This window comes from Aphelocoma coerulescens, chromosome 8 (assembly GCF_041296385.1).
Source record: "Aphelocoma coerulescens isolate FSJ_1873_10779 chromosome 8, UR_Acoe_1.0, whole genome shotgun sequence".
NCBI classification, from domain to species: domain Eukaryota; kingdom Metazoa; phylum Chordata; class Aves; order Passeriformes; family Corvidae; genus Aphelocoma; species Aphelocoma coerulescens.
In genome coordinates, this window is record NC_091022.1 from 15,613,402 (window position 1) to 15,641,089 (window position 27,688).

The 27,688-nt window shown below is 39.9% G+C and overlaps 1 protein-coding gene and 1 long non-coding RNA gene across 3 annotated transcripts; one reads left to right on the plus strand and one right to left on the minus strand.

The window, feature by feature from the left end:
- CNN3 (calponin 3) lies at positions 1-24,299 on the plus strand. The gene is made up of 7 exons (XM_069022691.1): positions 1-171; positions 19,203-19,324; positions 19,765-19,831; positions 21,040-21,177; positions 21,650-21,766; positions 22,509-22,655; positions 23,206-24,299. Exons 1-7 carry the CDS (start codon positions 115-117, stop codon positions 23,551-23,553), a joined length of 996 nt encoding a protein of 331 aa, XP_068878792.1. The 5' UTR covers positions 1-114; the 3' UTR covers positions 23,554-24,299.
- Positions 796-26,834, minus strand: LOC138113858 (uncharacterized). Of its 2 annotated transcripts, none has more exons than XR_011152365.1 (4): positions 25,695-26,834; positions 5,146-5,332; positions 2,800-2,855; positions 796-1,482 (listed from the first exon to the last, which is right to left on the minus strand). It is a non-coding gene; the product is annotated as an uncharacterized lncRNA (long non-coding RNA). The 2 variants fall into 2 exon arrangements; XR_011152366.1 differs by having other exon boundaries at positions 796-2,071.
- Positions 26,835-27,688: the final 854 nt, after the last annotated feature.

Below are 27,688 nucleotides of genomic sequence, written 5' to 3' on the forward strand. Positions count from 1 at the left end.
GCCGGGCCAGGGGGGAGGGACTAGAACTTTCCGCGGCCGCGGGCGGACTCTCATCTCAGCCCGGAGCCGCCAGCGCCTGCGATCAGCGCCCCCGGACCGCGGGAGACCGCCGACATGACCCACTTCAACAAGGGGCCCTCCTACGGGCTCTCCGCCGAGGTCAAGAACAAGGTACGGGCAGCGCGGGGTTCGCCGGGCTTTGTCTGCGCCGGGACGGCGGGGCGGGACGGGACGGGACGGGACGAGGCGCGACGCGGGGCTCCGCTGCCTCCGGCTACCGGCGGGGGTCCCGCCCGCCCCGCGCGGTGCAGGCGCGCAAGATGCGCCTCCGCCGGCCTGGGATAGCGCTGTCCTTCGCGGCAGCGCTCGGGAAACTTGCGGGCACCGGAGAGCTGTCAGCGCCGGGCGCACCCGTGTGCGGAGTCGCGATTCCCGCGGTCGCCCGGGCTGCACCTGCCCGTGCCGGCAGCCCTGGCACGGGACATCCCGCTCGTCCCTTCTCCTCCCGCCGGGACAGGGCGGGGCGCGGTGCAGGGGCCGCAGCAGTCCCACAGCCAGCGGCGCGGCGCGGCGGGCAGGGTGCCCCGGCGGGGCAGAGCCGGGCAGGGCGCGGGCGGTCCCGCCGAGCGGGGCGATGCGCGGGGGGGTGCGGGCGCTGCGCGGGCGCTGCGCGGCTCGCGGCCCCCCGCGCGGCGCATTCCAGCCGCATGACATCATGGGCACGGGCGGCGCGCGGCCAATCGGCGCGGGGCCCGCACAGACGCGCATTGTCCGCCCGCCCCGCCCCGCCCGCGGGGGCGCACAAAGGCGGCGCGGCAGCGGGCGGGGGTCCCGCGGCCCGCGCCCCGCGGGGAGCCCCGCCAGCCGGGACAGCCAGCACGGAGAGCCCGGCGGCCGCCGCCGTGCCAGGGGCTGTGGTTGAAAGCGGCAGAAAAGCCAGGGCTGACAGCAGCCGGGCCCCGCGGCCGGAGCGGCGGGCGCCGGTTGTGCGCGGCTTTGCTGCGGTTCTTCTCATATTCTTAGGAACAAAAGGTGTCTCATGGTGTCCTGTTATAGTGGCTGCTACCTTGCAGCGAACAATTGCCTGATAAGAGGAAAAACCTTTGCAATAAAAATTACACCGCTAAACAAGTGAGGATAAGTTGGTGCTCAGTATCTTTATTCACAGGCTTAAAGTCTAAACCTGGTATTATTTAATAACCGGTTGTTTCTCACGCATGCCTGGTTTCAGGCTTCAGCAGATCCCCAAATCCTGTTTTACTTGTAGCTGAGTAGAAAGGAGAGTAGGGAGAAAAGTCGTTCCTTTAAACATTGTAATTTATGCTTTACAAAATAACATTTTGCTTTTTTTTTTTCTTTATTGGCTTTCTTAGGATGGTTGTGGGTTCTGCTGCAAAGTTTGATGACATCATGTAACCAAATGTCTTCCAGAGTGGTTGCTTCCAGCATCTAAACTTAGTGATTTATCCACACCATTACACACTGAAAAAAAAAAAAACCAAAAAAACCCCCAAACCTAAAAAAAGCCTAAAACGTGTAGTGTGTTATTGCGTGTTAATTAGGAAGAAAGTAGATGTTCTTCTACTTTAAAAATTATTGCCAAAATTATGTAGGCTTAACAGGGATCCCTTAATGGGGACAAGATGGGAAGAAGTTAGTTCTTTGTTCTTTCTTTCAGTTTCTTATTGCCATCAGCCTCCTTAGGCCCTCCTGAGGAACTGTTCCAAGCCCATGCATTAGCAGAGGGTTTGAAACTGGTGTATTTCACACCTTTATGCAAAGGGCCTTCTACTTCATTTTGCTGAGTTTTGTTTCACTCACATTCTCTGCCTTCAATGCAAATATTGCAGAGGGATGGATGTTTGGGGGCAGCTCCAGTTTATTTGTTTGCAGGTTTCTGTTGCATTCTTTGGAAATGTCATTGCAGCAGTGCCATAGAAAATAATTCAAGTGCACCAAAGAGGAATGAACTCATCTGCCTTCAAAAAACCCAAGCAAACAAAAAAGCCACCAATGAACAGCAAAAACTCCAGAAGAGATGTAGCCTTGAGCTTTTAGAAGGTTGTTCTCACTGTAAGAGATCAAATTTCAAAGCAGTTGTGTTATATACAGATACACTGTGTACCTCCAATCTAGTATCTTGCATGTGTTTGTGGGTTCGATGTGTGTCTGCCTGTTCATCTGTATAATTTTAGAGGATCAGCAGATAATGTCTCTGTAAAAATCAGAAATGCCATTTTCCAGATTTTTCTCTTTCATGAAGATTTGAAGAATTAGTTTCCAACTCTTGGAGGATCAGTTTTTGCTACTGATTATAATCATGCTTTCTAAAATATTGGCCTTTGTGCAAACTATTGTGTTATGGGTTTTTTAATGTGCTCTTAGGGTAATGTTTGTAAGTAGCTGTAGTACCTCCCTGCTTGAATGATAGTGTTAGATACCCTTGTTTGAAATTTTCAGTGCTGATCCCCAAGCAATGTTTTACTGCAGAAAACAGACAGCTTCACAGCTATGCTGCCTGAGGGTCCAGCTGTGCTGGATAAAAAAACCCTTAGGTTTTGGTTTTTGTTTTCTCATTTGACATTGTATTAGTGTTCAGAGAGACCTTTTGTTTGCTGTGGTATTTGAATAGATGAATATAACATGTCCTGACACTTTTTAAGAATTTTATTTAATTGAGGTTCAGGATTCAGTCTCTAAGCTTAAAATCTATGTCTAGTTTGGTGTTCAGGGATTTTTTTTCCTTTTTTTTTTTCTTTTCCTTTTGAGGCTCCACCCTTCTCTTGTTTTGCTTCTTACCTTAGTTCACACCAATATGGTGTCTGGTCTCTGTTAGGGGTCTCTTTTCCTCATTCCTACAAAAAAAACATGGACTTTGTGTACTGGTTCCCAGCTGTAAGGAAACTTGTCTGCATGAGAAATGTGTAGGTAGTCTTAACTAGTGTAATCCCTTTGAAGCTAATTCCCTGTTTGCTTGAGATCACAGAAGATATTTGATCCAAAACAAATATTCAGTGGGGAGCCCTTTAAACTGATTGAAATGGATGGTTTCTTCTGCAGGCAAGAAATAATTTTCTTCTTGAGCAATGGGGGAGTTTCTGCAGTATGTGAGGTTGACATAGCATGAGATGATGATGCAATTAGATAAAGTTGCAAACTCGTTTTTATATTTGTCTCTGATTTATGCTCCATTGTCTCGCTGCAGAAGGTGTGGAACAAACAGGAACACTGGGCAGCAGGAGGAGAGGTTCCAGTTCATTCAGCTGCTTCCTAGTGACTCCACCCTTCCCATGGAAATGTTATTTGTATGGGGCAGGCATTTATCTTCTCCCTCCTCTTATGTTTGATGCAGTGCCAGTTTCATCTTCATAAGAAAGTAAGGATGGGCAGGAGTATGGTTTGTATGGGGAGTTAAATTTTGCATAGCATTTATTGCATGTCCCTGACTTTCCTTCTGAGCCATGCCTGTGTTAGGAAGCTGTCACTGGGCAGTGCCATTTTACAAACTTTTTAAAGACAGCGGAATAACTGAGGTGAGTTATCCCATCCCTGCAGCTGCCACCCTGAAAGGTCAAGCCCTAGCAAGATGGAAAAGGAGGGGAAACAAACTTTTTAAAGGGAAGGTTGTTAGACAAGTGAAGCCTGTAAACAAAATATCTCCCTATTTTGCAAGTGTGCAGGAGGGCAGTAGTGTTTCCTGCTTTCCTTCTTGAGGGCAAATTCAGATTAACGAAAAATAATTGAAGTCTGTGGTGAATAATGCAAACCAGCCCTAAGTATGATTATTGTGTTCCTCTTGAAACTGCTGAGAAGAAAATTCTTGTCCTCTATTTTACCTGCTACACACCAAATAAACAGATTTAATTGCGTCCTCCAGAAATTACTTTTTTTCTTTTAATAAATATTTTTATCTGGGAACCAGATTAAAATAATTAACTTTCAGATTTTTTAATTAGTGATTTAATAGTGAGATAAGTTTTGGCTGGCTGTGGTTCAGCTGTTAGGCCCTCTTCTTCCTCTTTCTCATCCCTCCTTTCAAAATAGAAAAATATCCTTTTCCATTCTTAAAATGCAACTCTTCCTACTATATATTTGCTTTACCATTCCGTACTTCCTCTAGACTATTTCCCTTTAACGAACCTTTAGATTTGCCCACCAAATTTTATGAACCCTAGGTAAGAATGTTTGCTGCTGATAAAAGTGCATTTCTATTAATGTTGCCTGAAATGGTGTAATAAATATTGAGACTGTAGTGGATAAAGGCAGTGAAAATTTAAGCTTTGAGAGCAGAGGACAATATCTTCTGTCATCATAAGTGGCAGTATAAGATCTCCACATTCCTTCTCTCTTGCACGTAGACAGCTATGTAACTTTTAAAGTAATATATTTCATTTACAAATTTTGAATTAAATTCAGATGTTTAGTTTAAAATAAAATCAGCCTGCATGACCGTCTGCATTATCTTCATTTTGTTGCATGGGGAATAAATAAAAAAATCGAATATTTTAGTGCTCTTAGAAATATTGTAATAGAAATATATACTGAAAATGGAATTTCAGAGAAAGTGGCAGAAGAATTTATAGAAGCAAGCATTAAACTTCAGTTTGCTCTGGTTAATTCATGGTTTCTGATAGTAGATCATAGCTCTTGAAGTTAACATTTCCTAGCTAAATATCAGTTTCACTGTGGAAAGCACTAAAACTTTTCTCTTTGTGTCCAGTTTTTGTATTTTTTTCAAAGAACTGTGATTTTCTTCCAGCTAGATACAGACATTGGTAACAGATCTACAGTTCAAGTAAACTGCATAACTTTGTACTTAATGATACAGTTTTGATAATTGAGTCAACAGCAAAACTGTCCATGAAACATAAATATGACAGTAGAATAATTCCATAGTTAAACTTACAATCAATCAATGTTTGGCACAATAACTATGTGCATAGCTTAAAAACATGTTGGTGATATGAAAAAATGAAACCATCTATTTTGTCAGTTAGTCTTAAATTGGTTGCTGATACATTAAAAAGATGTATGAGAAATCTCCTATTTGTTTACAATTTCTCTGCTGGTTACTTGTTTCTGATGCTTAGTTTTACTTTGACTGACAATGTTAAATTTCAGTTACTTGCATTCAACAACACTTACTTGAGCATGGTCCTGCTGCCCTCCACTTCCAAAGCATGCTGTGTTCCTTTTCTGGGCAGATGCCTCTTGCACTTCTAAGAACGTGTTTGCACCTCAGTTGCTGAAACATGAGTTTAGTCTCTTGCTGGAAATTCTGCAGAGGATTTTTTTTTCTTTGAAACCAGTGAATCACTGGTGTCACTGTTGTCTGCAGGGAGGGCACGAAGAACAACACAAATTCAGGTCAGAGAAGATGGTCGAGGCCGACTCTTTAATGCCAAAAACCTGTCTTTTTATAGCATGATTCGCAATAGAGAAATTACATGATTGGCCTATTGATTAACCTCCCACCAAAATGATTGGTTGAGAGAAATAGTTCCCATTCTCAAAATATTATTCTCAATGAACCAAAACAATATCCACTGCATTCTCACAATGCTCTGCACCTGCAAGTAGTTTACAAAATAGCAAACTGTCTCAGCTAGTTTGTGTGAGAACAGAGACTTTCACAGGAGACTAAAAGGTAGAAAATTTCTCTGCTAGCCTCTTCAGCATCTATACACTGGCTTTATTAAGCTGTAGTAACCTATTAATTTGTGTTCTCCTGGTGTTAAATCCTGTGTGTGAAGGGTTCTCATACTGACTGAGAAGTGGTATTAATGCAGATTAATTAGATTTTTTTGTTGTTTTTAGACAAGCAAGATAAGCCAGCAGTGGAGAATCTTACCTACAATGTTTCCACTCATCTTCATCCTTTACTGTCTCAGTGTGTCTACTCTACCTTGATGTGTCTAATCCATTTTCCACTTTCACTATTACAATCTCAGGACAGGTCTGTTCTCTTAGGCATGATCAAGTGTAGGTTTCCAATTCTGTGGCTACTTCAATAGAAGTATTAATACTACAGCACTAATAAGAGGTACAGACTGATGGCGATGGAGCCTATGTAGCATTGGGTTGAGAGTTCATAGCAGGGATACATCTCTTTTCACAATGAGCAGAAGCAAGTGATTTGCCACAGAAACACTTCTCTTGCCAGCAGCTTGGATGTTAGCACTCATGCCTGCTCTGCACCCTTGCCCAAGCCCACAAACGAGACTTGCCTGTGGGAGCCCTCGCACAACCCTGCCTGGTAGATATGCCCTGTGTCCAGTGTCACAGCTCAGGAGCCCCAGAGTAGATTAAACAGATACATGAAAGTGGCTGCCCCGGGGACATCTGTTGCTGTAAACCACTGACACAGGAGTTAACTTCCTTTGCCCAGTGGTTTAAAACCCCAGTAAATTTTGACACTTCATTGCAAAGTTGGCAGTTATCTTTTGGAGTCCTCAGACCTGAGGCATGAAGCAGTGCGGGCCATGCTTGAACTGCAGGGCAGGTGTCACTGCCCGTGTTAAGCCCTGAGTGAGGGGTGTAATTTCCAGTTCTGCCTCTCATCTTACACCATTTTTTCTAGGAGGAAGGTGATGAATGGTGTGGCATAGCCAGGATTAGCTCCTGCTGCCTCATGAACCTCAAGGCAGAGGTGGAGCACCACACGAGTCTGCTCCTGTGTGCGGGGACAGCACAGACAGGACTGCCAGTGCTGCACCAGCATGGGGCACCAGTAAATGAACAGTGAGGATGTTTGCTGAAACTTTTGTTATGTTTAACCTTAGTAAGCACACTGTGTCTGCACTTTAAAATTTAAAGCATTTTCTGTGCCTGTATAAAGTGTATTACAGTGACCTTGTTTATGGCGGATTAATAACCTTCTAGTAAATCTTACACTGGTGGCAGAAAATCATAAAACTTGCTAAGGTTATTTTTTAAGGATCTGAGATAAGTATTGTGCATCCTTTGAATGCAAGCTCACAGTGTACCTCCTATGACTAGAACACTTCTGAAGAAAGCAAACAGCTTGACAGTCACGACAATTAAATGGGATTAGCAGCCTCAGAAAATAAAAACTATGATTTGCATTACAGTAATGCTTGCTTGTTTAAAATTTACAAATGAATGTGGTCTTTATGTGGTTTCAGAGTTAGACTTAGCTTAAAATTTAGAGAAAAATACTGATTATAGTCCTGTTGCTGAGTCAATACCCATAAAACAGATGAATGCACACCTTCTTGTGGGAGAGCAGCACATCACTGATTTTTGTCTCACCTTGTCTTTTTTTTGACAGAACATTAATTTGGATGCTTTTTCTTGCCTGCAAATAGTTTATAATTTGCCTTGGAGAATAAAGGATAGACACTTCTTTGTACTCAGAATTGTTAGCTTCTGTAGCTGCATAACGTGGTATACACTGGGCATCTGACGCGTCCTTTTAAGGCAAACTTTGTAGAGATTCCCATCCCCTATGGAACTGTACAGGAAAGGCCTTCAGTAAAAATGGGCTTGAGGCCAGGACACGTAGGGCAATTTGAAACAGATTTTTTCTAAGTGAGATCATGTGAAAATCCTTCTTTTTTTCTTTAACAGAGACTTTTGCTTAAAAATGCTTTTTGTAAGAATCTGATTCTAAACAACTGTTAACTTGTATAGCTATGTTCAGCAGCACATACTCTCTTTTGAGTAAATACATTTGGTTCTGCAGTAGTGTCTCACAGTAACTTATATCATTGTTTCTACTTAGTGGGGTTGAACTACAGTGTTTTTCTCAAAAACTGTTTTGACTTTCTTCAGGTGGGTGGTTCCATGTTTGGGACTTTTTTTTTTTTTTAAGCCACCCTTCCCTCCTCCCCCCTCTTTTTTCCCCCTCCTCCTCCTCCAACCTGTTCAGATTTTAGTAGATATTTAGAGGGGGAACCTAATTAAACTTCTTGCTGCTTATACAAAACTCTCTTTTACCCGAAGTGGACGCTATTCTGGATGTATAACTGGCAAAGGCTGGCAGGCATTGGTGCCCCTGGAGGAGCTGGCAGTATGGGGAGGCCGTTGAAGCGAGGATGAAGTGCTGCTGTCACAGCCACGCTCTAGTGCCCTGCTTGGACTCTCCCCAGCGCCTTGCCCGGTCCCAGCAGCTGGGCCAAGCAGGCTTTAAGCCTTGGGAGCCTGAGCTTGCCCTGGTCACTGATACTCATTTGCTCATGGAAACCAGACTTTAACCATTCAGTGCCTTTGCTGCTTCCCTTCCAAGACACAACCCTGTCTTCTGGGGTCAACACAGGATTTTTCTTGAGGACTTTATTTAGGCAGACCTTTATACCGAGTAATCCTTAAGAGGTACAGTGAAGTGAAACAGTATGTAGCTTGTGCATACACACAGGATCTGAACACCAAGTGGTTTCCTAAGTTTGGGCAAAACCGAAATATTTCTGCGCTTTCTTGCTGTTCAGAAATGCTTGCATGAAGATGGAATCTGATCTCCTGAAAATCCTAGCTGGCTGAATTATAGATGGATTCTAAACAAATCTTGCCCTGCTTTGCATGTTTGTACCATAGCTCCTCCCAGGATAAAACTGGATGTCACTATTGTAAAAACCTTACTTTGCTTTCCTGCTACAAAAGCTCTCCTGTTATATTGCTTTCTTGCTGATATTTCCACTGCTACAGCCTCTTATTTACAGACAGCTTTATCTTAGTATCCCTGATTTTGCTTGAATAAGAATAATTTAATTAAAAAGTATTTTTCTGTTGTCCCTAATCAGTTGACTAAATACTAGAAGTCTTCACAGAAAAAGGTGAGGCATAAAATACACATGCATTTGGGAAGGGATTTGGTTATAGTTAAAAGTTCATGGTGAAAAGCAGCTCCTGCCTTGCTGCTGACATAGACCCCACCGGAGTATTTCCCTTCTGTGTTGAGCGTGGGCAGAACACAAAGTCAGAGCTCAGGCCAGTACACACCAAGCAGAAGGATGTGTTGGAGCAGGACCTGTACTGCAGCTCCTGTTGTGATTCCTGCTGTGTGACCAGGCTGAGCTGCCACTGCTTTGGTTCACTTCATAACACTGTGGGGGATCAATTAGAAGTTCCATTATATATCATAATTGGAAGTCAATACAGTGTTAAGTCAATGAAGATATAGTTCATGAATGTGTAGTTCAGGCACATATCTGGTGTGCTAAGACTAAATGCTCTTTGCTTAATTTCACAAGAAGCTGTTCCCTTACCTTGCTGACATTGTTGTATTAATCAGGCCCTATACAAGTAAAAAGTACAAGTAACTGTTGAAGAAAATAAAGACTAATGCCTTCTTACTATGGTCTGTCTTGATAGCAGCCTTTATCATTAATAAATGATGGTATGAAAATGTCTTTGATATGGAAAGCTACTTCTATTTGAAAGAATCTAGATGGTTTTAATAAAAAAGTAAACAAAGATTGTGAGATTAAATATCAGAGATAAAGCACTGGTCTTTGAATGAATGGAACAGTATTGGAACAAAACATAACTAACAAAGTTAGTCAGCCAGTGCACCTGAGCATTTTCTTCTACAGAACACTTATGGAACCTTAAATAATTGAGGATTGAGACATCTCGCAGTCATTTGCAGCACAGCATTGCCCCCATTCTGCTGGGTGGGTATTTCAAATCTGTCAGTTCAGGTGTGCAGCATAATGACACCACAGCTTGCCTTGTAGCATCCTGAGTTTTGGATGTAGTGTGTATGTGCATCTCCTACCCACCCCCAGCAGTGCCAGCTGTTCTTTCTGCTTGTGTTGAATTGCTGAAAAATACTGCTTTGAAAGTTTCTACAGGGTATTGAATCAGAACCTGTTACTTTGGAGTTTGACTGTCTTTTCTGCTTTCACACTTGTACTTTCTTCTTTACTCATAAACTCCTGTGTAGTAGGCTTATGGCTTGATTTGTACGTTACTAAAACTACATTTTCATTAAATAAAAATTAAATAAAAAGTTGAGCTAGAAGTTCATAATCATAAATTTTGTCACTTTGTCTTACTTTTCTTAGACTTTCTTCTTAAAGATGTATATTATTAGAAAATCAAATAAACATTTTCTAACGTGTTTATGGCCATCAACCTTTTTTTAAAAAAAATCATTAAAACATTTTTTATGTGGTTAAAGCACGACTTGTCTGGGTGGCCAAATCCAAAATATTTTTGAATGTTTCCTGGATTATAACCAGCCTTGTGCATCACCTACTGAACTTAAATTGGTCAGAGATATACCCAGGAGGGGGTGAGGTGGAGGACCAGGAGCAGCAGATTATCGTTGTCTTTCATTCTTTGTGCCAAGTTCATTCTTGCAATATTTTTGCTGGCAGTAAAGCAAAACCAGAGTATGAAGCTGTTGATAAACAAAGTCTTCTAAAGCTTAGGGTGTGAAACCTGCATTTCTTGTGCTTCTGCTAAGAAAACTAGCAATGGGGAAAATTACCTCAACCAGAAAAACATGCAATGCATGAATTGAAAGATTTTGATCTACTACCTTTATGAAAGATAAATCTAGGCAGCTCTTACTACTAGAAGCAGCTAAAGGAAGTTCTCAAGAAATCATATCTTTCACCTAAATTACAAAATTGAATTGTTATGTGCAAGGATGAAATGGCAGTAAGAATGAGAAGAATCTGTGTTTTCTGTATGAATACCTATCACAGGCCCCTCAGTGAGGCTGCTCAGCTAATGTGAGTTCATGGAGTTAAATTGGTGCAGGCTGACAGGCAACCAAGTAGTGTCACTGCAGTCGGGTGGGAAACGCTGAGCACTATTAACTGGGAAATGCCTGTTGCCTCAGGACCTGCCATGTCATCTGTTCATTTCCCAGTCAAGCCTATGTCTGGCATCACAGCTGGCAGCAAGGAATCAAGTACCTGAGCTTACTGGGTGCGGGCAAATTAGAGAGATAAGAGCAGAGTCTTGAGGTTTACCTTTGGAAAAAGTGCTGAGGAAATGCAGCATGGACTGTGCCTATGCTTGAGAGGCAGAAGGAATGTGCATTTTGAGTAAATTTTACAGCACTTTCTTTAGCCAACTTTTCTGAGAGGTGTGTTTGAGTTACCAGTTACCTGCTTGCTGCTGTAGAACATAATTACTCTGGTTTTGGTAAGTGAAGAGGGTTTGAAAAGAAAGAAAAAAGGTGTGGAGAGAGACTCAGACTGAAATAATCAGATTCTGTAGTCCTATTTGGAAGATAAATTTGCAAGACTTGTCAGCACAGTTGGGCCTTGGGGAAGGGCTACCAAGTCACAATACAGTTCGCTTATAAAATTACATATTTAAAAGGCATTCTACTGGGGAGAAAAGTGAATAAGCTTGAAAGAATATATAATTTCCTGGGTTTCTGTAGTAGCAATAGATTAAAAAAGTATTCTGAGAAAGACTGAGTGATGATTGATGTTACTGTTTCTGTTTGCAGATTCCATCTAGGCTTTGAGAACTACTGTTCCACCAGAGTTACAGTAACAATTGTCTCAGGAGATGCTTCCTGGGTTGCTACTGGAAAAACTAAATTGTTTTCAGATGCTTTGGAGTTTTTTTCTGTTTATGCACCAGATTGTTCTGTATGATTTTTTTTCCTTTCTCCCACAAAAGAAGATTAACTAGGCATCACTGAGGTCTGTCAGGTTACCAGGATTTTCCATGCAGCACTCAGTGTGTTGTTTCAGGAGATAGTGCTGCTTGTGATGTCAGAGCCTGCCCCAGATTTGCTGTGTCATATCAGTCATACTGGTGGTGGATTTCAGAGCAAGGAGAATTAAGTTCCCATCAGGGACTAACAGGCTTTTCTTCATTGGGTTGGACCAGCTGTGTTTTAGCTGAGAAGAAATTTCATATCCCAGTGGTTTTTTGAAACAAAAACCAGCAGTGATTCAAAATAATAGGTAGTGAATACTACTGGAACCATGTTCTGTGAAGAAATATAAATAGTTCAGCAATATACAGACTAAATAAACAGAGCAAAGGAACTCAATACCAAGAAGTATAATGTATGGTGGCATGACCAGAAGGTGCTACAGTTGACAGTGGAAGCTGATGACTAAGGAAAATTGGAGTTAAAAGCCAGAAAATTGTGACTTTGACAAAACATGATAAGAGCAAGAAGTGCAAGAAAAACTGAGAACACGTTTGAATAAGTGAGGGTGTTGCAATAGCTGCTTGAGAACGAGAGGGAACCAGCATTCAGTCCAAGGGCAGGCGTGTGTCCCAAGTGTTGGTGCACTCTGGGGGAAGAGATGATAGCACTGGCTTCTTGAATAGCTTGCAAAATGTCATGAAGTCCTACTGCACAGCCAGGGGGGAGAACACTGTTCTTCCAGCCAGCTGATCTGGCAGCAAGCACCATGCATGACTACAGGTATCTGTACTTGTAAGATGACTTGGAAACTTTGAGGCATGGTTCATTCTCACTTCAGAGTTTAAACTTGTGCCTATGAGAAGAGTGCCAAGAATTTTGGATTAATGCTCATCCATCTCTTCTTTAAAGATTGTAGCCTAAATTTTGATTTACAGAGAAAACAGTGAGATGTTGGCAGGGTATCAGTTATGCTACACATAAAAAAAAAATTACTGTTGAATATTAACCAAAATGGATACATCTGTAAAGTTTTTGTTCTAAGTAGCATATTGGGATATAGTGAGATCTTTCAGTCTTAATGCAGCGTTCTCTGCCTTTCTGTACAACAGTCCATAATGACAGAAAAAAAAAAAGCATGTTCAAAAACCAGGGCATACTGAATGGTGGTTTTGAGTTTTTGAAGTACTTTCCCCTTTGGTGTTCATCTGGATTGTCACATTCCCTTTACATTTGGGTTTCTAGTGCACAACTATGCCTCCTCTGACACTTGCTTTTGCATGCAATCCAGGTGAGTTCGTACATGAAATTAACAGGGAATTTTAATTTGTCCTTATGATGAAAGCTCATTGGGTTGATAGTTCAAATGGCAAGAAGCTCCCCTTGACAATCACCTTGGTACCCTGTCACTTCCTCTTCTTATCCACTTTCAGTAAAAATCAAACTGTATATTTTTCCACTCTTGGGTTCTCTGTCTCAACTTACAGGGTGTGCTATTTATTTACGCTATGACTAAATAATCAATGATTATGTCCTTGCCACTCTCTGTCACCTCTGAAGCTGAAGATTAGATATGTATAGTAATCTATTCACACCATAGGATTTTAAAAGAAAGTTTTAGCTTGCTTGTAAAATTAAAAAGAAAAAAATTAGAAAGTCATTCTCCCTCTCCTTTAATGAGAAGTTTACTCTTCTGTGCCTTTTTCTTGGTTACTCACATAGCCAGTAAGCTCTTAACACTTTTCGTCTCCCAGATATTTTGCTGTGTAAATTTTAGATAGGTGATTCAAAAGTGTGTTCTGGAACACCAGGTGATCAACAGGAATTCTGGATAAAAACTTGGGACTGGCTGTGGTCTGCCTGACTCCCCACTTCTGAGCAGTAAGGACTTTCAAGAGCTGTTTCTGTCTTGATACCAGGAGAGAATTTTGCTTTCATCTTTCCCCATACCCCATCATAAAGCCTTAAAAGGGGTAGGAAAAAGATTTCATCACAAACTAGTGCCAAGCAAATAAAAAACAAGTATCATCATTGCTGTCTTTGGCCTCAGCAGGACAAATCGCTGCTGAAGGTAGTGCTCATTTCAATGCAAAGGATGTTTGCAAAGGCAGCACTGAAACCACAGCAATTCAGTTTCACTCAGATAGTTCCAAATTAATACGGATTGAAAAGTTGATACAGGAACAAATTGCTACTTAAAACTGAAACTGTACAACCTTAGGTCTTAAAACCTGGAGTTTTCCATTTGTTGTTTTTATTTGCTTTCAGTAGTTTATGATCTAAATGTGTAAAAGTAAAATTAATATTAACCCCCTGGATAGACATTAATTAAATTCAGTATAAGATGAATATGCTCCTATACTTATTAGAAATTCAGTAAGCCTTCTCTACTCAATCTTGTTTTTTAATTAAAAAGAGTAATTTTGTGTCACTTTAAGCAAGAATATGGGCCATACCAAATTTTGCCCTATGAAGAACGTTAAAATCCAAACTTAAGGCTCTATATATTTTTCTGTTCACTTTGGTGAAAAAGCATATATGTAACATCTTCCTAATGCTGTCTTATCTTGGAGTAAAGTCCTGGTTACTTCTCTTGCTGTACATGGCCCTGTACTTTATTTACCTTGGAAAACCAAAATGTACAACCTACTTTGCTGCAGTTTAATATGTATATACATCTTAAGTTTTATTGACAAACACAGTTTCTGTGATAGAATTGTTGATGCACTTTGACAAGTACAGGCTTTTCTTGTCAAAACTTATGACTAGAGAGAAGTTTTTTCAAATGCCTACTAGTACTTTAAATTTAGCATGCTGTACATTAAACCTTTGACTCCTGCTGGGGAGGAAAGGAAGCCTGCAGCTTTAATCAGAAATTTCATCAGAACAAAGAAGTGCAAGCTGTTACGACACAATGTTTAACTTTGAAAGTTTTATCTTTTATACCTGCTTTTTAACTTAGTAAGATTTGTGTTTGCTAGTCCCAGTGTAAAAAGAAGTGCAGTGTGCTTAAACTCTTTCTTGAGATCCTGTTACAGTATTTTTCCAGAATAGCAGCAATACAGCCAGCTGAACTCTTAAACTGGAGATTTGGCATACGCCTTGCCCTTAGTGTACAGTGTGTACTGTGTAATTTGGAAAAGATTAGTATAAAAGGACAACTGAAAGTCCATATGATATCAGTTATGGTGTGAAGTACTGGTTAACATCATCACTCAAACTAAACATGCTACAGGCACACTGAGTAACTTCAAGGGACACAGACAGATCATTAAAGTTGGCCAGCAGAACTTCACTACCTTCCAGGAATTCATGAGCTTGATAAAAACAGTGATGATTATTACTGTCCCTGTACTACACATTGAGGGAGGGTTTTTACCCTCTAACATGCCCCAAACCAGAAAGTCCTACCTGAACAGAACTAGGTGTGAGGATCAGGTGTGAAGTTGCCAAAGGAATCAAGTTTAACCCAAGGATTCCAGCCTGAGGCATACATACATTGGCATAAACACATGTATATCAGTTTGTAATAGGCAAGTAACACCCAGTCTTTTCCTTCCACAACCTTGGATCACCTATAATTTTGACCACTTGTATAAACATTAGTTTCCTTTCGAAGATATTTCTAACTATTAAACCTGTATCTCTGAAGTGTCAACAAAAAGAGCAACATTTACAACTTTATATATTTTTCAGAAGAAAGGAAAAAAATTAACAGTTGGCTTTCTGCTATCTTATATTAAACTTCTGTAAAATCTTATATCCATTGCTACAATTGAATCATTTCTACAGTATTCTGAAACTAGCTTTTTTTTTCATGGCACTGATGATACTTTGAATGAAGCTACTTAGCTGCTGCTTTCATCTTCAGTAGACAATGGTTTCTTTTGCTGTAGACTTGTAAGATTTAAGTATCTTCCATGAAGTATTTATAAAGGATCAAATGTTGGCACGTTGATGAGCAGTAATGGAAAAAGACATAATTTTTTACATTTATATCAAAGCCTCTGTCTTCACCTCATAGATAGCAATCAAAGGAAAACTGGAATAACTCTGATATCCACATGTGGAAAATATGAAATATTCACTAAGAGTGTTACATAACTTCTGGTTGTGCCATTGGGAATAGAAGAGCTAAGAATTTAGAGTAAGCATAATGCCTTGCTTCTGGTAATATCTGACCTGTTACTCTCCCTGTTTAATCCCTTCTTCTCACATGTTTAAAGCCTGATTCTAAAGATTCCACATCACTAGCTTTCAGGTAGATTGACTATAATTTGCAGAGAAACTAGCACCAATTTTTACTTTTTGTAACTTAGTTTCCCACTAGCTCAAAAATCAGAACAAAAATGTTATCATATTTAAGTCAAACATTGCAGTAGGTGAAGACAACTTTGAAAACTAGGAGATTTAATAGTAACACTTTTAGTGGCAATAAGAAAAGTCTCATGTGTATAAGCATTTTTTACTTCCTATCTCTAGATAACCACTGTAGTGATATCCCAAAACAAACCCTCTTGAAAAGCTCAAGATTTGAACACATGGTAAAGTACTCCAACATAAAGTACATGTTTTTCAGAAGTGATAAAATTCCACCTGATTATTTCTAAGGTCCCCAAGCAATGGGGTCAGCAATTTAATATTCAGTTCAGTTGTAATCTCACATATGGAATGCACTTAGTATTAAATGAGGAAAATTTCTGTCATGTTTTTTCTTTTATATGCTTGCCATGAAAGATTAAAATAGCCCCACTTCCAGAAGTCTTCAGGGTTCTCACTCCTACTGGCTTCCATATTTACTTTTTCTTTTTAATATTGGGAGAGAAAAGTTTAATCTTCAAACTGTGTGTCTTGGTGGTATGATCACAAACTTAATTTCCTTTTTTTTTTATTGAAAGAAAAAAAATACTGCCAGTGTTTAAAAATAAACAAAAGTGGTAGAAACAATCTAGTTCTATTCCAGAAAATTTCAACTGCAGGATGGTTAGCACTGTCTTTAGGCTACACTGAAACTGCCTGAATTTTCAGAAAGCACAATGTTTTTTATATATGTAACTAAAGAATTGTGGAGGAGATTAGCTCAACCCCTTTTTTGTACCCACATGCATGCTGGAATGGTGATTTTATCACAATATGAACTGTCAGCTTATGAATGACCAGCCCAAATTATCTGCCGTCTTCTGACTGAAGCATCAGAATAGAAAGTTCTGGCTTTTCTATAAATCCTGTTCCTTCATTTGAAGTGGGGTACAGAAATAAATTATACACTATATGTCTTGCCTGTACACGTAACTTAAAGTTTTGTGGGTGAGGTCACTTTTGCAAGATTTTAATAGGTCTCTAATTTGTAAGAAGAGTACAATGCTACATTTCAGTCTTTTGGGGGGGATGTTTTGGTATCTTTCTCCCTTGCACATATATTTATTTTCACACAAAATCTAAACTGACTCAATTCTGTCCAAGACTGCTTCTCTTCTATAATTTTGAACAAGCCAGTTGGGTTCTGCCAGATGTTACTGGGGAGACAAATTAAGGCTGTGATCACATAAGCTTGGCTTCCACAGGAAATAAAAATATCCATGAAAAGTCATTTGTAAGCTAATCACCAGGTTAGGAAGGAGAAAGATGACAGCTGACTTCTTCATACACCATTTTCAAGATGTTACCCACCCCTGCTATTACTACCTGCTATCACTGTAAATGAATGTGGTTGTGCTGCTGCTGGTGCTAAACTTAAGGGAAGTGCAAGAGGGGCTATTTGCCACTCAAGAGGGGAGACCACAGCCATGTCTGAAGCTGTGACCTTCAGTTAGCTTTCCTAGTCTGCTTCTAATCTTAGCTAATATCCAAAAGGTTTGATTAAAAAATAAAGTTATGAAATTTTCCTTGTCATCTTGTACAAAATAATTACCAAAATTTTACACCTTAGTCAAGATCTGAATGTAGGAATGGGTTAGTCCATTATCCTCATCTGTAACTAAGGCACCATAGCACTACTATTACAAATAGTCTAAGGAAAATAAGTATTACTCAGACAAGTTTTTGAAGTAAAGCCAGAGATACAGGAATTTTCCATTCCCCTTAGAAGAAACATAGAGAACAGAGTACTGTAATTTGTAGTTTGGTCAGTTTGGAGTCAGGGATTACTAATGCTAACCAAAATGAAGCAATTGCCTCTATCCAAGTAATTCAGATATGTTGGAATTATAATCTCCTGCAGTATAAATATAGCTGCTAATAGCTGGCTTTTCTTGGCTGAAGTCTTAAAACTATATGTATAAAGTCTCAAATGTACATTTCGATCTAAATGTGATAGGCTGTACATGAGTTTCTTGTCAGGAGTTTGTAAGCAACTGGTGTAGCCGAGCTGATTTTCTACGTGTTAGAAATACTGCAGGTACATTCTGTGCTTGCCTGTCAGGTTTCTCAAGGTAACCTCACTTCCCACCTTGCTTACTGACCCATGCAAGACAATTAATGAAGGTGGAAGTGTTGCCAACCTCTGCACCAGTGGAGGTTATTTATCTCACACAAAATTGTGCTCAGATAACTTGTTTTGTTTGCAGAAAAAGTAGTGATGATTCAAGTGATAGAATCCATTTTGTCCAACTTGCCAATAGCGAAAAGGATTGCAAAGGTGACAGGTTTAACCTGAAGGAAGTTGGAGCTGCTTTTTGGTGCCTTCAGGGGAGGGGAACAAAGGGCGGAGTGAAGGAACACGGATGCTGTTGACAGCTGGTGCTGTTGAAGTTCACTGGTTTTAAGCATTCCTTTCACATGGATTGATTTCTAGTGACTGAAGCATAAACTTACAGAGTAGTGAAGTCTGAACATCTGGAAAATGAGTTTTTAAGTCATCTTGCTAACAGCTCTGGGTCTCTGCTTGATGCCTTTAACTTCAAAGATTATTGCAGGTTTTCTTTCTTTGCAATTAAAATATGAGATCACAGTTTATTCCAAAAGAGTCTTCCAGGAAGATCGTAGAGAAAAGAAATAGCAGGGATACTAAAGGTTAATGATAAACCAAGACACCCATGCAGCTCCCAGAATCCCCAGCAAGATAACTCTTAATGTTGTAGCAACAAGGAGAAAATTTACTAGGTTGTCTCCATTAATCATAAACTAGCTGTAAAAGCAAAGCCACTATAATCTTCAGGTGAATAACTTCAAATCTATTACATAAAATTTTTCATGTAGAAATCTACATGTGAGTAGTAGTACTTGATGGCATGGCAATTCGGAATACTTGTGTTCATAATATACTATTTCCCTTCCTTACTTCCTGCCAAAGTACAGCTTGAGTCAAATATTTTTTCAAAAATCATTCCTCTGCAGCTGTCAAAAGACTTTTCAGGATCTCCAGGAATTCTTACCCTAGGAAAAACTGCTACATGCTTCAAAGTGCTTTTTGCAAATAGACCTTTAGTAAAGCCATGAAAATTATAGTTAGAGGGATAAAGTGGTTACATTTGTACTCTGATGCATAAAATACCATTTAAAAATCCAGCAGTAAAATTATTGGATAACAGCTATCGCATACTCTGAAATGGAACTGGGGTGGGGAAGAGTTGGAGATTTCTCTCCTGAAGTAACTTTATAACTGCTTGTGTTACAGATTGCCCTGAAATATGACCCCCAGATAGAAGAAGATCTGCGTAACTGGATAGAAGAGGTTACAGGGCTGAGTATTGGTGCAAACTTTCAACTGGGATTAAAAGATGGCATAATCTTATGCGAGTAAGCATTTATTAAGTAACCTTATTTTTAGGAGCTTTCTACTTTCAAGGAACTAAGAAGGGACTTTCTGAAGATTCCCTTTCAAAAGACATCAACAATAACAGTCAAACATAGCTGACTATAGGACAGGAGACAACTTCTTTGAAACTGTTGGAAAAATGAACACTTAAATCTCCTTTATATTGCAGCTAAGATTTCTAAGTGTTTCTAAATTTAATGGCATAACTCATTTCTATAGTAATCAAATGGCACACAAAAATTGTTAGTCTGTTAGACTTGTGAGACCTGAGCTAATCCACTGTATGAACCAAGAAATTAACCATTTTGATGAAACTAATGCAACTAATAAAGCATGAGTAAAAGTATTATATAATGCCTGCACAGATGGTATAAGGATGAGATTTATTGTTTAAGCATTTCCCTCTTTTTCACCTCCCCAGGCTTATAAATAAGCTGCAGCCAGGATCAGTGAAGAAAATTAATCAATCAAAACTAAATTGGCACCAGGTAAAACAAAAAAAAACCCAACCTCAGAACTACACCTCTAACCCCCTTAACCCCCAAACAATTATTTTGTTCTGTATTAACAAATTTGCTGTTAAAGTGGTACATCTTAAATCTTAGTAGCACCAAGTTTACATATGATACATATCCAAGAGTTGAGGATGCTGCAGACATGAACAGTGTTTAACAGAATGCAGCTACAGCTGAGGTGGTTCATCAATGGCAGTTGAGTACCTGTATTTAATAGCAGCACTTTAGCTGCTCAGGGAAGTGTCAGATGGAAGAACAACTTAGAGCCCTATAGCAAGGCCTTTTCCCAGTTAAAAAACCAAGATGTTTACGTTTTATTAAATTGCAACTGAGTTTTCCATCCAGGCAGTGCTGCAAGGTATTAGGTCAACAGCTTGCCTGTACCTAGACATCTCTGTATGAAGTATCCTCCTCAGAATGTGTCTGGAGAGGATGCACCATGCACTTGGAACAAGCATTGGAAGGGTTGCTGCCTTTGCTGTTGCTGGGTCTAGCTTAATACTGTTATGTCAGCCCCCTTGTTTTCTTGGCATTGAACACTTCTAAATATGGGTGAGGATTTTTTTTTTAAGTTTTAATACCTCTTAAAACTTCAGAAGGAAAGATGAGATTTGGTCCTTACTCTTTGTATTCCATATTGCCTCCCAATTTCTACAGCACATAGTGCTAAAATGTGCTAATAAACCCCAAAGCTTATTTGTCCCAGTAGGTGAGCAAGATAATGCCTTCAGTCCATAGAAGGACCCCATCCACATAGTTATGTTTTTATTTTATTCAAAATTATCAGTTCCTGAAGTCAAATAGCATGGACACTATGTCAAATTTTCTAATTTTGAAGCAGGTTTTAGATTAGAATTTCTCTTGGAAGGGACAGACAGTTGAGACAAGTTTTCTTATCAAAGCCCACTCTAACAAAGTATATGGTATTCACTGATGGAGGAATGCCAGGCTGGATAACCTTTTAGTCTGATTTCTGAAATCAGTATTAAAACTAACAAAAAATAATCCCAGACTTCCCACCAGTCACTCTTAACCACGCCAACTATTTTGTCCAGTTTGCACAAGGCAAAGAACTTGAGTAAAACAAGCAAACAAACCAACCAACACCAGAAGGCTTTAAAATTACTTAGTTTCTGATTTGAAACACTGTATAGAAAACTGGCTTTTTTGTTTCTGTTTAGCTGGAGAACATTGGGAATTTTATCAAAGCCATCCAAGTCTACGGCATGAAGCCACATGATATTTTTGAAGCAAATGATCTTTTTGAAAATGGAAATATGACTCAAGTACAGACTACTCTAGTGGCACTGGCAGGTCTGGTAAGTATTTGTACTCCTGGAGTTGGCCCAAATCCACAGGCCAGTTCAGATGCACCCTTACAACCCATGTAAATACAGAAAACAGTGTCCAGCCTGTCAGGAGAGGACAGACAGTACTGAGAGTCTGAGATACTGCAGAGGTTGCACTTCAGAGGGCTGTGTGCTCCCACATGCCCCAGGGAAGGCTTAGTTCAGAGTGAGGGTTCCTTTCCTGACTGCTTCCATGTGCTTACACAGAACAGGGGAGGCTCACAGGAGAACACTAATCCCTGCAGAATATCCTTTTGACTCAGGTAGCTCTGGAGTGCCACCTTCAAATGGCATAGGAAACTGGTACCTTCTCTCAGCCCTGACGCACAGTCTCATGGAGATAGACCTGCTTGTGGCATCATTTGAGAACCCAGGCTCAAGGTGTGGAGACAGAAAATACACTTCAAACACTGAATATTCTATTTTCCCTCTCCCTAAATAGGCAAAAACTAAAGGTTTTCATACTACAATTGATATCGGTGTCAAATATGCAGAGAAACAAGCACGAAGTTTTGATGCAGGAAAACTAAAAGCTGGTCAAAGTGTAATTGGCCTGCAGGTAAGTATGAAATTCAAGTTTGCAGTTAATTTTTTACATTTGAGAATAACTTCCTTGCTTTGATTAACTGATACATTGTTTATGAAAAACCAGGTGCAGAATAACACTACATTCTTATCTTGGAGGGAGGAATGAGGTTTTAATTCTTGTAAGCAGTTGATTGGCTTTATAAGCTCAAGTCACTGCCTGGAAGGTTGGTTTGTTTGTTTTAAATCTTCTGTAAGAGTGATAAGGAGGAAAGGAACAGCTAGTATTAGCAGCATCATCCTCATCTTTTAAGGTAGTTTTAAAGTAGGAGTCTTTGGATAGCTGAAGTTCCTTGTATGGTAGAAACTTTTTATTCTCTTCTCTTTCCTTAGTAATCATAAAAGCCAAAATAAAATCTTAAAATTCCTGTGGTAGAGAAGTCGTGGCAGTATAAATGACTCATTACTGTCCAAGGTAAAAGTTACTTACTACATTTTGAGGCATACATCCATTCCAATTGCAATGCAGTTGGGCAAATGCCAGTCACTGAAATGCCTTAGGATGACAGTTGCCTTTATTTTTCCTTTTGAAACTCAGTAAGGAGAAAGGGTAATTTATTACAGGTAGTGGTCAAACTACATGAGGAAAACATGCACTGAAATTACTTCTTTTTATCAGCCATCACAGTTACCAACCATATTTGTTTCCTTAGACTGTTCTTAATGTACAAATAAAAATAATTTCTTCTGTCCACCTCTTCCTTTCCCCAATAAAGATGGGCACCAACAAGTGTGCCAGTCAGGCAGGCATGACTGCTTATGGAACTAGAAGACACCTCTACGATCCAAAAATGCAAACTGATAAGCCATTTGACCAGACGACGATTAGCCTACAGATGGGCACTAACAAAGGAGCCAGTCAGGTAAGCAGGACTGTGTGTGACATGTGCAGGGTGGACACAGCTCTGAGCCTACTGGGAGAGGAGAGCCTGGAGTGGTGCCCAGTAGCAGAGTCTAACAGGCAGCAGTGAGTGGGTATAGTTCAGCTGTGCTCTTATTCAGTAATTGAGGAACTTGAATCTCTTACCTTAACCAGTGTGTTCTGTGCTAAGTGTCTTAAGGCATAAAATTGACCTGGTGCTTCTAGAATTTCCTGCTGGCAGTGTTATGCCTGAAGAAAACAGTAACTTCATTTTAAGTATTAACTAGACAGAGGCAAAAAAGAAATTGCTTACTGGCACCATCTTAGAGTACTCGTATATTCTTTCCAAAGAGGAACATAAATTGGACCTTTTTGCAAGGACTTTAATCTGTAACTTACCTACTAGTGAACACATGCTGCTGTGCTGTGTTTTGTTATACTTTAATTCCTAATTTTCAGCACTTTCAGTGAGGCATACTAGTTGAAACCATAAATCCAGTAATCACAGCTCTTGACCTTCTTACTGAACCTCTACAATCCTGTTTTATTAGGCTGGTATGCTGGCACCAGGTACCAGGAGAGACATCTACGATCAGAAGCACATATTACAACCTGTGGATAACTCAACTATTTCGTTACAAATGGGTACCAACAAAGTAGCTTCACAGAAGGGAATGAGTGTGTACGGGCTTGGACGGCAAGTGTATGACCCCAAGTACTGTGCTGCACCCACAGAACCTGTCATTCATAATGGCAGCCAAGGAACAGGAACTAACGGGTCAGAAATCAGCGATAGTGATTATCAGGCAGAATACCCAGATGACTATCACGGAGAGTACCAAGATGACTATCAAAGAGATTACCATGGTCAGTACAGTGACCAGGGCATTGATTACTAGCTTTGCATCAAAAGTTCAGTATTAGTCCATTATTTTATACAGTAAGAACGAAACTAGCCTTGTGGAATTGTTACTTGTCTTCCCTACACATTATGCTTAATGTACCTAAAGAAATACTGCCTTACATACATTCCTTTTTCCTTTCTCTGCCCTTTCCCTGTCTAGTTGCCTTTAGTGCTGTAACAGTTGTAGTCTACAGCATAAACAATAACTGCATATGAAGTAAAAGGAATACTGTGAAAGGGGGAGTGCTCTCGTACAGCCAGGTTGTTTAATAAGGAGCTATGCATTCTCACAACCTCTACTTAAGTAGGTCTTTACATACCAAGTTAAGCCTTCATTTTACATATTTACAGCTTTTCTCCAGAGGAGATAAAAGAATCTCATGCTTAAAGTTACATGTGGTCTTTGCCAATGAAATTCAAGATATCTCATTAGTGATTTAATATCATTGTTATGTTTCTTAAGGTATTGTTTGCTAATGGTAAGTCCTGCATTTGTGATTGTGTATTCATTCCATTATCAACACTGACCAAACTTAGAAATAGTTGTCTTACTAAAAAGGGAGCTTGTACAAAGTCTTGAGCCAACAGAAGTTCCATGATTGATGGTGCATTTACCTTTTATTGTGCCATAATATATCCATGTAGAAATGCTTTTTTTCTTCCTTGAACTGTATTTATTGCCACACTTCTCAAACTGATCCCATTGTATTTTTATAAATAAATATTTTTTTCTTAAAGGTATGTAGACAATCTTGTCTCATTTGTTATGCTATCTGTCTTAAAGATTAGATGTCACAAGAATTATTCCCAAATAAGCATCACCTTTGCCTGTGTTAAGGGTAATGTAGAACTCTGGTCTGTTGCAGTTCAGGTTCATTCTTTTCCATGGGATTTAATCTAACAATTTTGTAAAAACCTCTCAGGAATGAGTGACACTGACTTAAGAGGGGAGGAATGTACATCCTTCACAGCCAGGTTCACTTTCCCTCTTCATGACTCTGAGGTTATGACCAGAGATCCTTAGCTGTTCACTAAATCCCTGCGTTTTCTCAAGGCAAAAAAGGATCACACATGTTTATTGCTGCCTCTGCTTCAGTCTGTTGCCTTTATACCATCACTTGGAGAACTCAAAATACCCTTGCTTTAGTTTATGTAGAGAGACACCCAGTCTTTGTGCCTGCTGGTCTGCAATCCCAGTTACTGATAGCAGAGCTTTATTCCTAAATGGAGGATGCTTTCTTCCTCACCATGGAGTGCAGAGAGGCTATATTAATTTACCTGCACTGTTTTTAAAAGGAGAAAAAAGAGCATGTATCAATGGGGGGCAACGTTGCAGTTTCTGACTTCTGTAAAATAATTCAAGGTTGTCTTCAAAGTGTTTACTGCAGCTTAAACTTACTACATTCACATGTGAAATGTTTTATATTTGCACATTCTGGGTCTATGAAGGATGTTCCCTTCCAGACTGGAAATTGTTTGTGTGTGCTACATTAGTTTCCATCATCTTTGAATGTGATGTGGTGATCTGACTTTCAGCTGACCTATTTGTTGTGTAAGTCTTAAGCTTATTTATTTCACAGAATTTAAATTAGAAAGGCTCTGTAGAGGTCACTGGTCCAAGCCGTGCATCTGAGGCAAGAGAATTATTAGCAACACATCTGTTAAGACCTGTTCTTCCTGAGTGACACTATTTCTCCCCCTTCAAAATAATAGTATTTAACTATTTAGAACTGTTGTATTGAATGCTGAAAAGCAGTTCTAAAATCAATAGCAAAAGCTTTGTTGTTTTTGTAGTTTGGGTGAAAGCAATCTCTTTTCGGAAGCCTGACCATGCCCTCCTTCCTGCTTCTTCTGAATCCAAAACTTAGGCTTTAAACTACTTGCTCACCCTTACTATGTACTTGAACAGAAGAAACAAACAACACACAAACTGTTGTCAGTATGCATGTTTTCTTTCATCCACAGAGGTATCCAGTGGAATCATAACTGAATTGAGAGTCTGAAGTAGACACCAAGCAAGACCAAAATCAAGCTGCCTTGCTTAAAACCATAGGCTGCAATAATTAGCCATTTTCTGGTAAACAGACACCAGTAGTCCCTACCTCCTATTTTTAAGGAATATAGTTATAAAAGTACCTTTCATTCTGCTGAATCTAATCTTCCATAGCTGCAGGAAAGACAAGTCCACCCTTACTGGGCTGCATTGCAGGGCAGACCTCAAATTATTGGAAGTGGCTTAGCCCACCCTCAGAACCAGCAGGAACCGTATTCCCAAGAGCTGTGCCTACATACAGCCTCATTTGCAGCTGCCTGACTACAGTACTCTGCAGGGAAAGGCAGCACTGAGAAACAAGCATTAAGTAGCATCAGCTTCTGTAGGCGTGCCTTATCCCTCTAAGTCAGGTGAGGAACTCTTGCCACACAGGAATACTGCAGCTGGAGGTTGTTGACACAATTGCTAGTGCAATGTATGTAAGACTGGGAGGTCTTGAGTTATAACTGAAAGCTATAAGGCTATGCTTTCTGTACAAATTTAATGAAAAGCTATGTGTTTGGAAGTCTTCTATAAAAATACACACAGTTCTCAAAACTTATTTTATAATGTAATTTCTGGACTAATGACAATAGAGTATTCCTTAAACAGAATACACTCAAATACAGCTTAACCAGCATTTTTCAGTACCTCCCTTCTTTGAAAGTTAACCCAGAATTTATAGGAAGTGTCTGTAAGAGTCCTTTCTCCACTCTGGAGATGCAGTGAAGGCAAATGACACTGCATCATAATTGCAATGAGCAGAACCATAGAGTTGTTGAGATTGGAAGGAACCTCTGAAGGTCATCTAGGGATTAGATAAAAATTTCCCTCCCTTTTTTCTACCAAAGTTCCTGAGTCAAAGGCCAAAACATGCAGTGTGAGTATCAAATACAAACAGGAAAAAAAACCCCGAATGTGTAATAAGAACTGGGGGGTTTTTAACTTCAAAGCAAACCTCTTACGCTTTGTAAATTGGTAAATATTGTGTTTACATTGTGAAGACACTTCTGCTCTGAAGCAATTTTGGCAAACCCATGGCAGAGGAAAAGTTTTGCCCCTTTGTAAGTACCATATCTGTACAATTCCTCAGGGTTAGAGAGCTATTGCTTATCCAGGACTTTTCAGAAGTTCCCAAAGCATCCACCAGCCGAGCACCAACAGTATCCAAGGGTAGAGATTTAGATAAGGAGAGGTGGTGAGTCACAGCCAGTACATTATCAGCTTCACCTGCCAGGCAGAAAGTAATTAATCTGTTTCTTTCCCTTTTTCATCATTTATCCTATATTCCACAGCTTCTTGAAGTGGCTCATATTAAAGTAGACTGAAATTAATTAAATGATGGACAAAAAGCAAGTATTTCTTAGCATTCCATAGCAGATTACTAGTCTCCTTTCAACAGCAGGAGAAACAGTATTTAAATGAAACAGATTTCTTATTCAGGCCATCAATGAGCTTTTCTGTACGTCATTTCCAAGCTGTGACTAATCAAGGGTTTATCAATATATTCATTAAGACAGTTCTGAGTCACTTACCCTCAGTGATGTCTCACTTCCTGTATAGATAATTTACTGAAATCCCTGGTTGGCATCATTTTCCCAACTCAAACCTCTCCTGTTTTTAAATTTTAAACAAAATTTAAAGGAGCTTTTGAACAAAGAGAATAAAATGTGCCACCAAGTAAAATCTAAAACTACTCCATACGCAGAACAAGGTGGAGTCCCCAAAGTGTATTACAATCAGGATCCAGGTACAAAGTTTAAACAAGCTTCAAAATTGCTCACAAGAAAATGCTGGCAGACCGTTACCAAGTTAGTTTTTTTAAAAGTGTCTGCACTTATGTTCCTCTTCTGCCTAGAGCCCTGACAGTCGCCACATTCCTCCATGGTGTATTTCACACCCATGTTACAGGTAACATTTCTATATAGTATTATTTATAACATCCTTTTATCTCATGTCTGTCCTGTTCTTCTATCTCTGTCATCTGCTACTTTGTCGAGCTCTAAATCCAGATACAAATTCTTCTGCTTCATCTTTTTAATTGCAGAAGGAAGGAAGGACTGTTCCTCATCTGCCTCCTCTGTCCAGAGGACCTGGA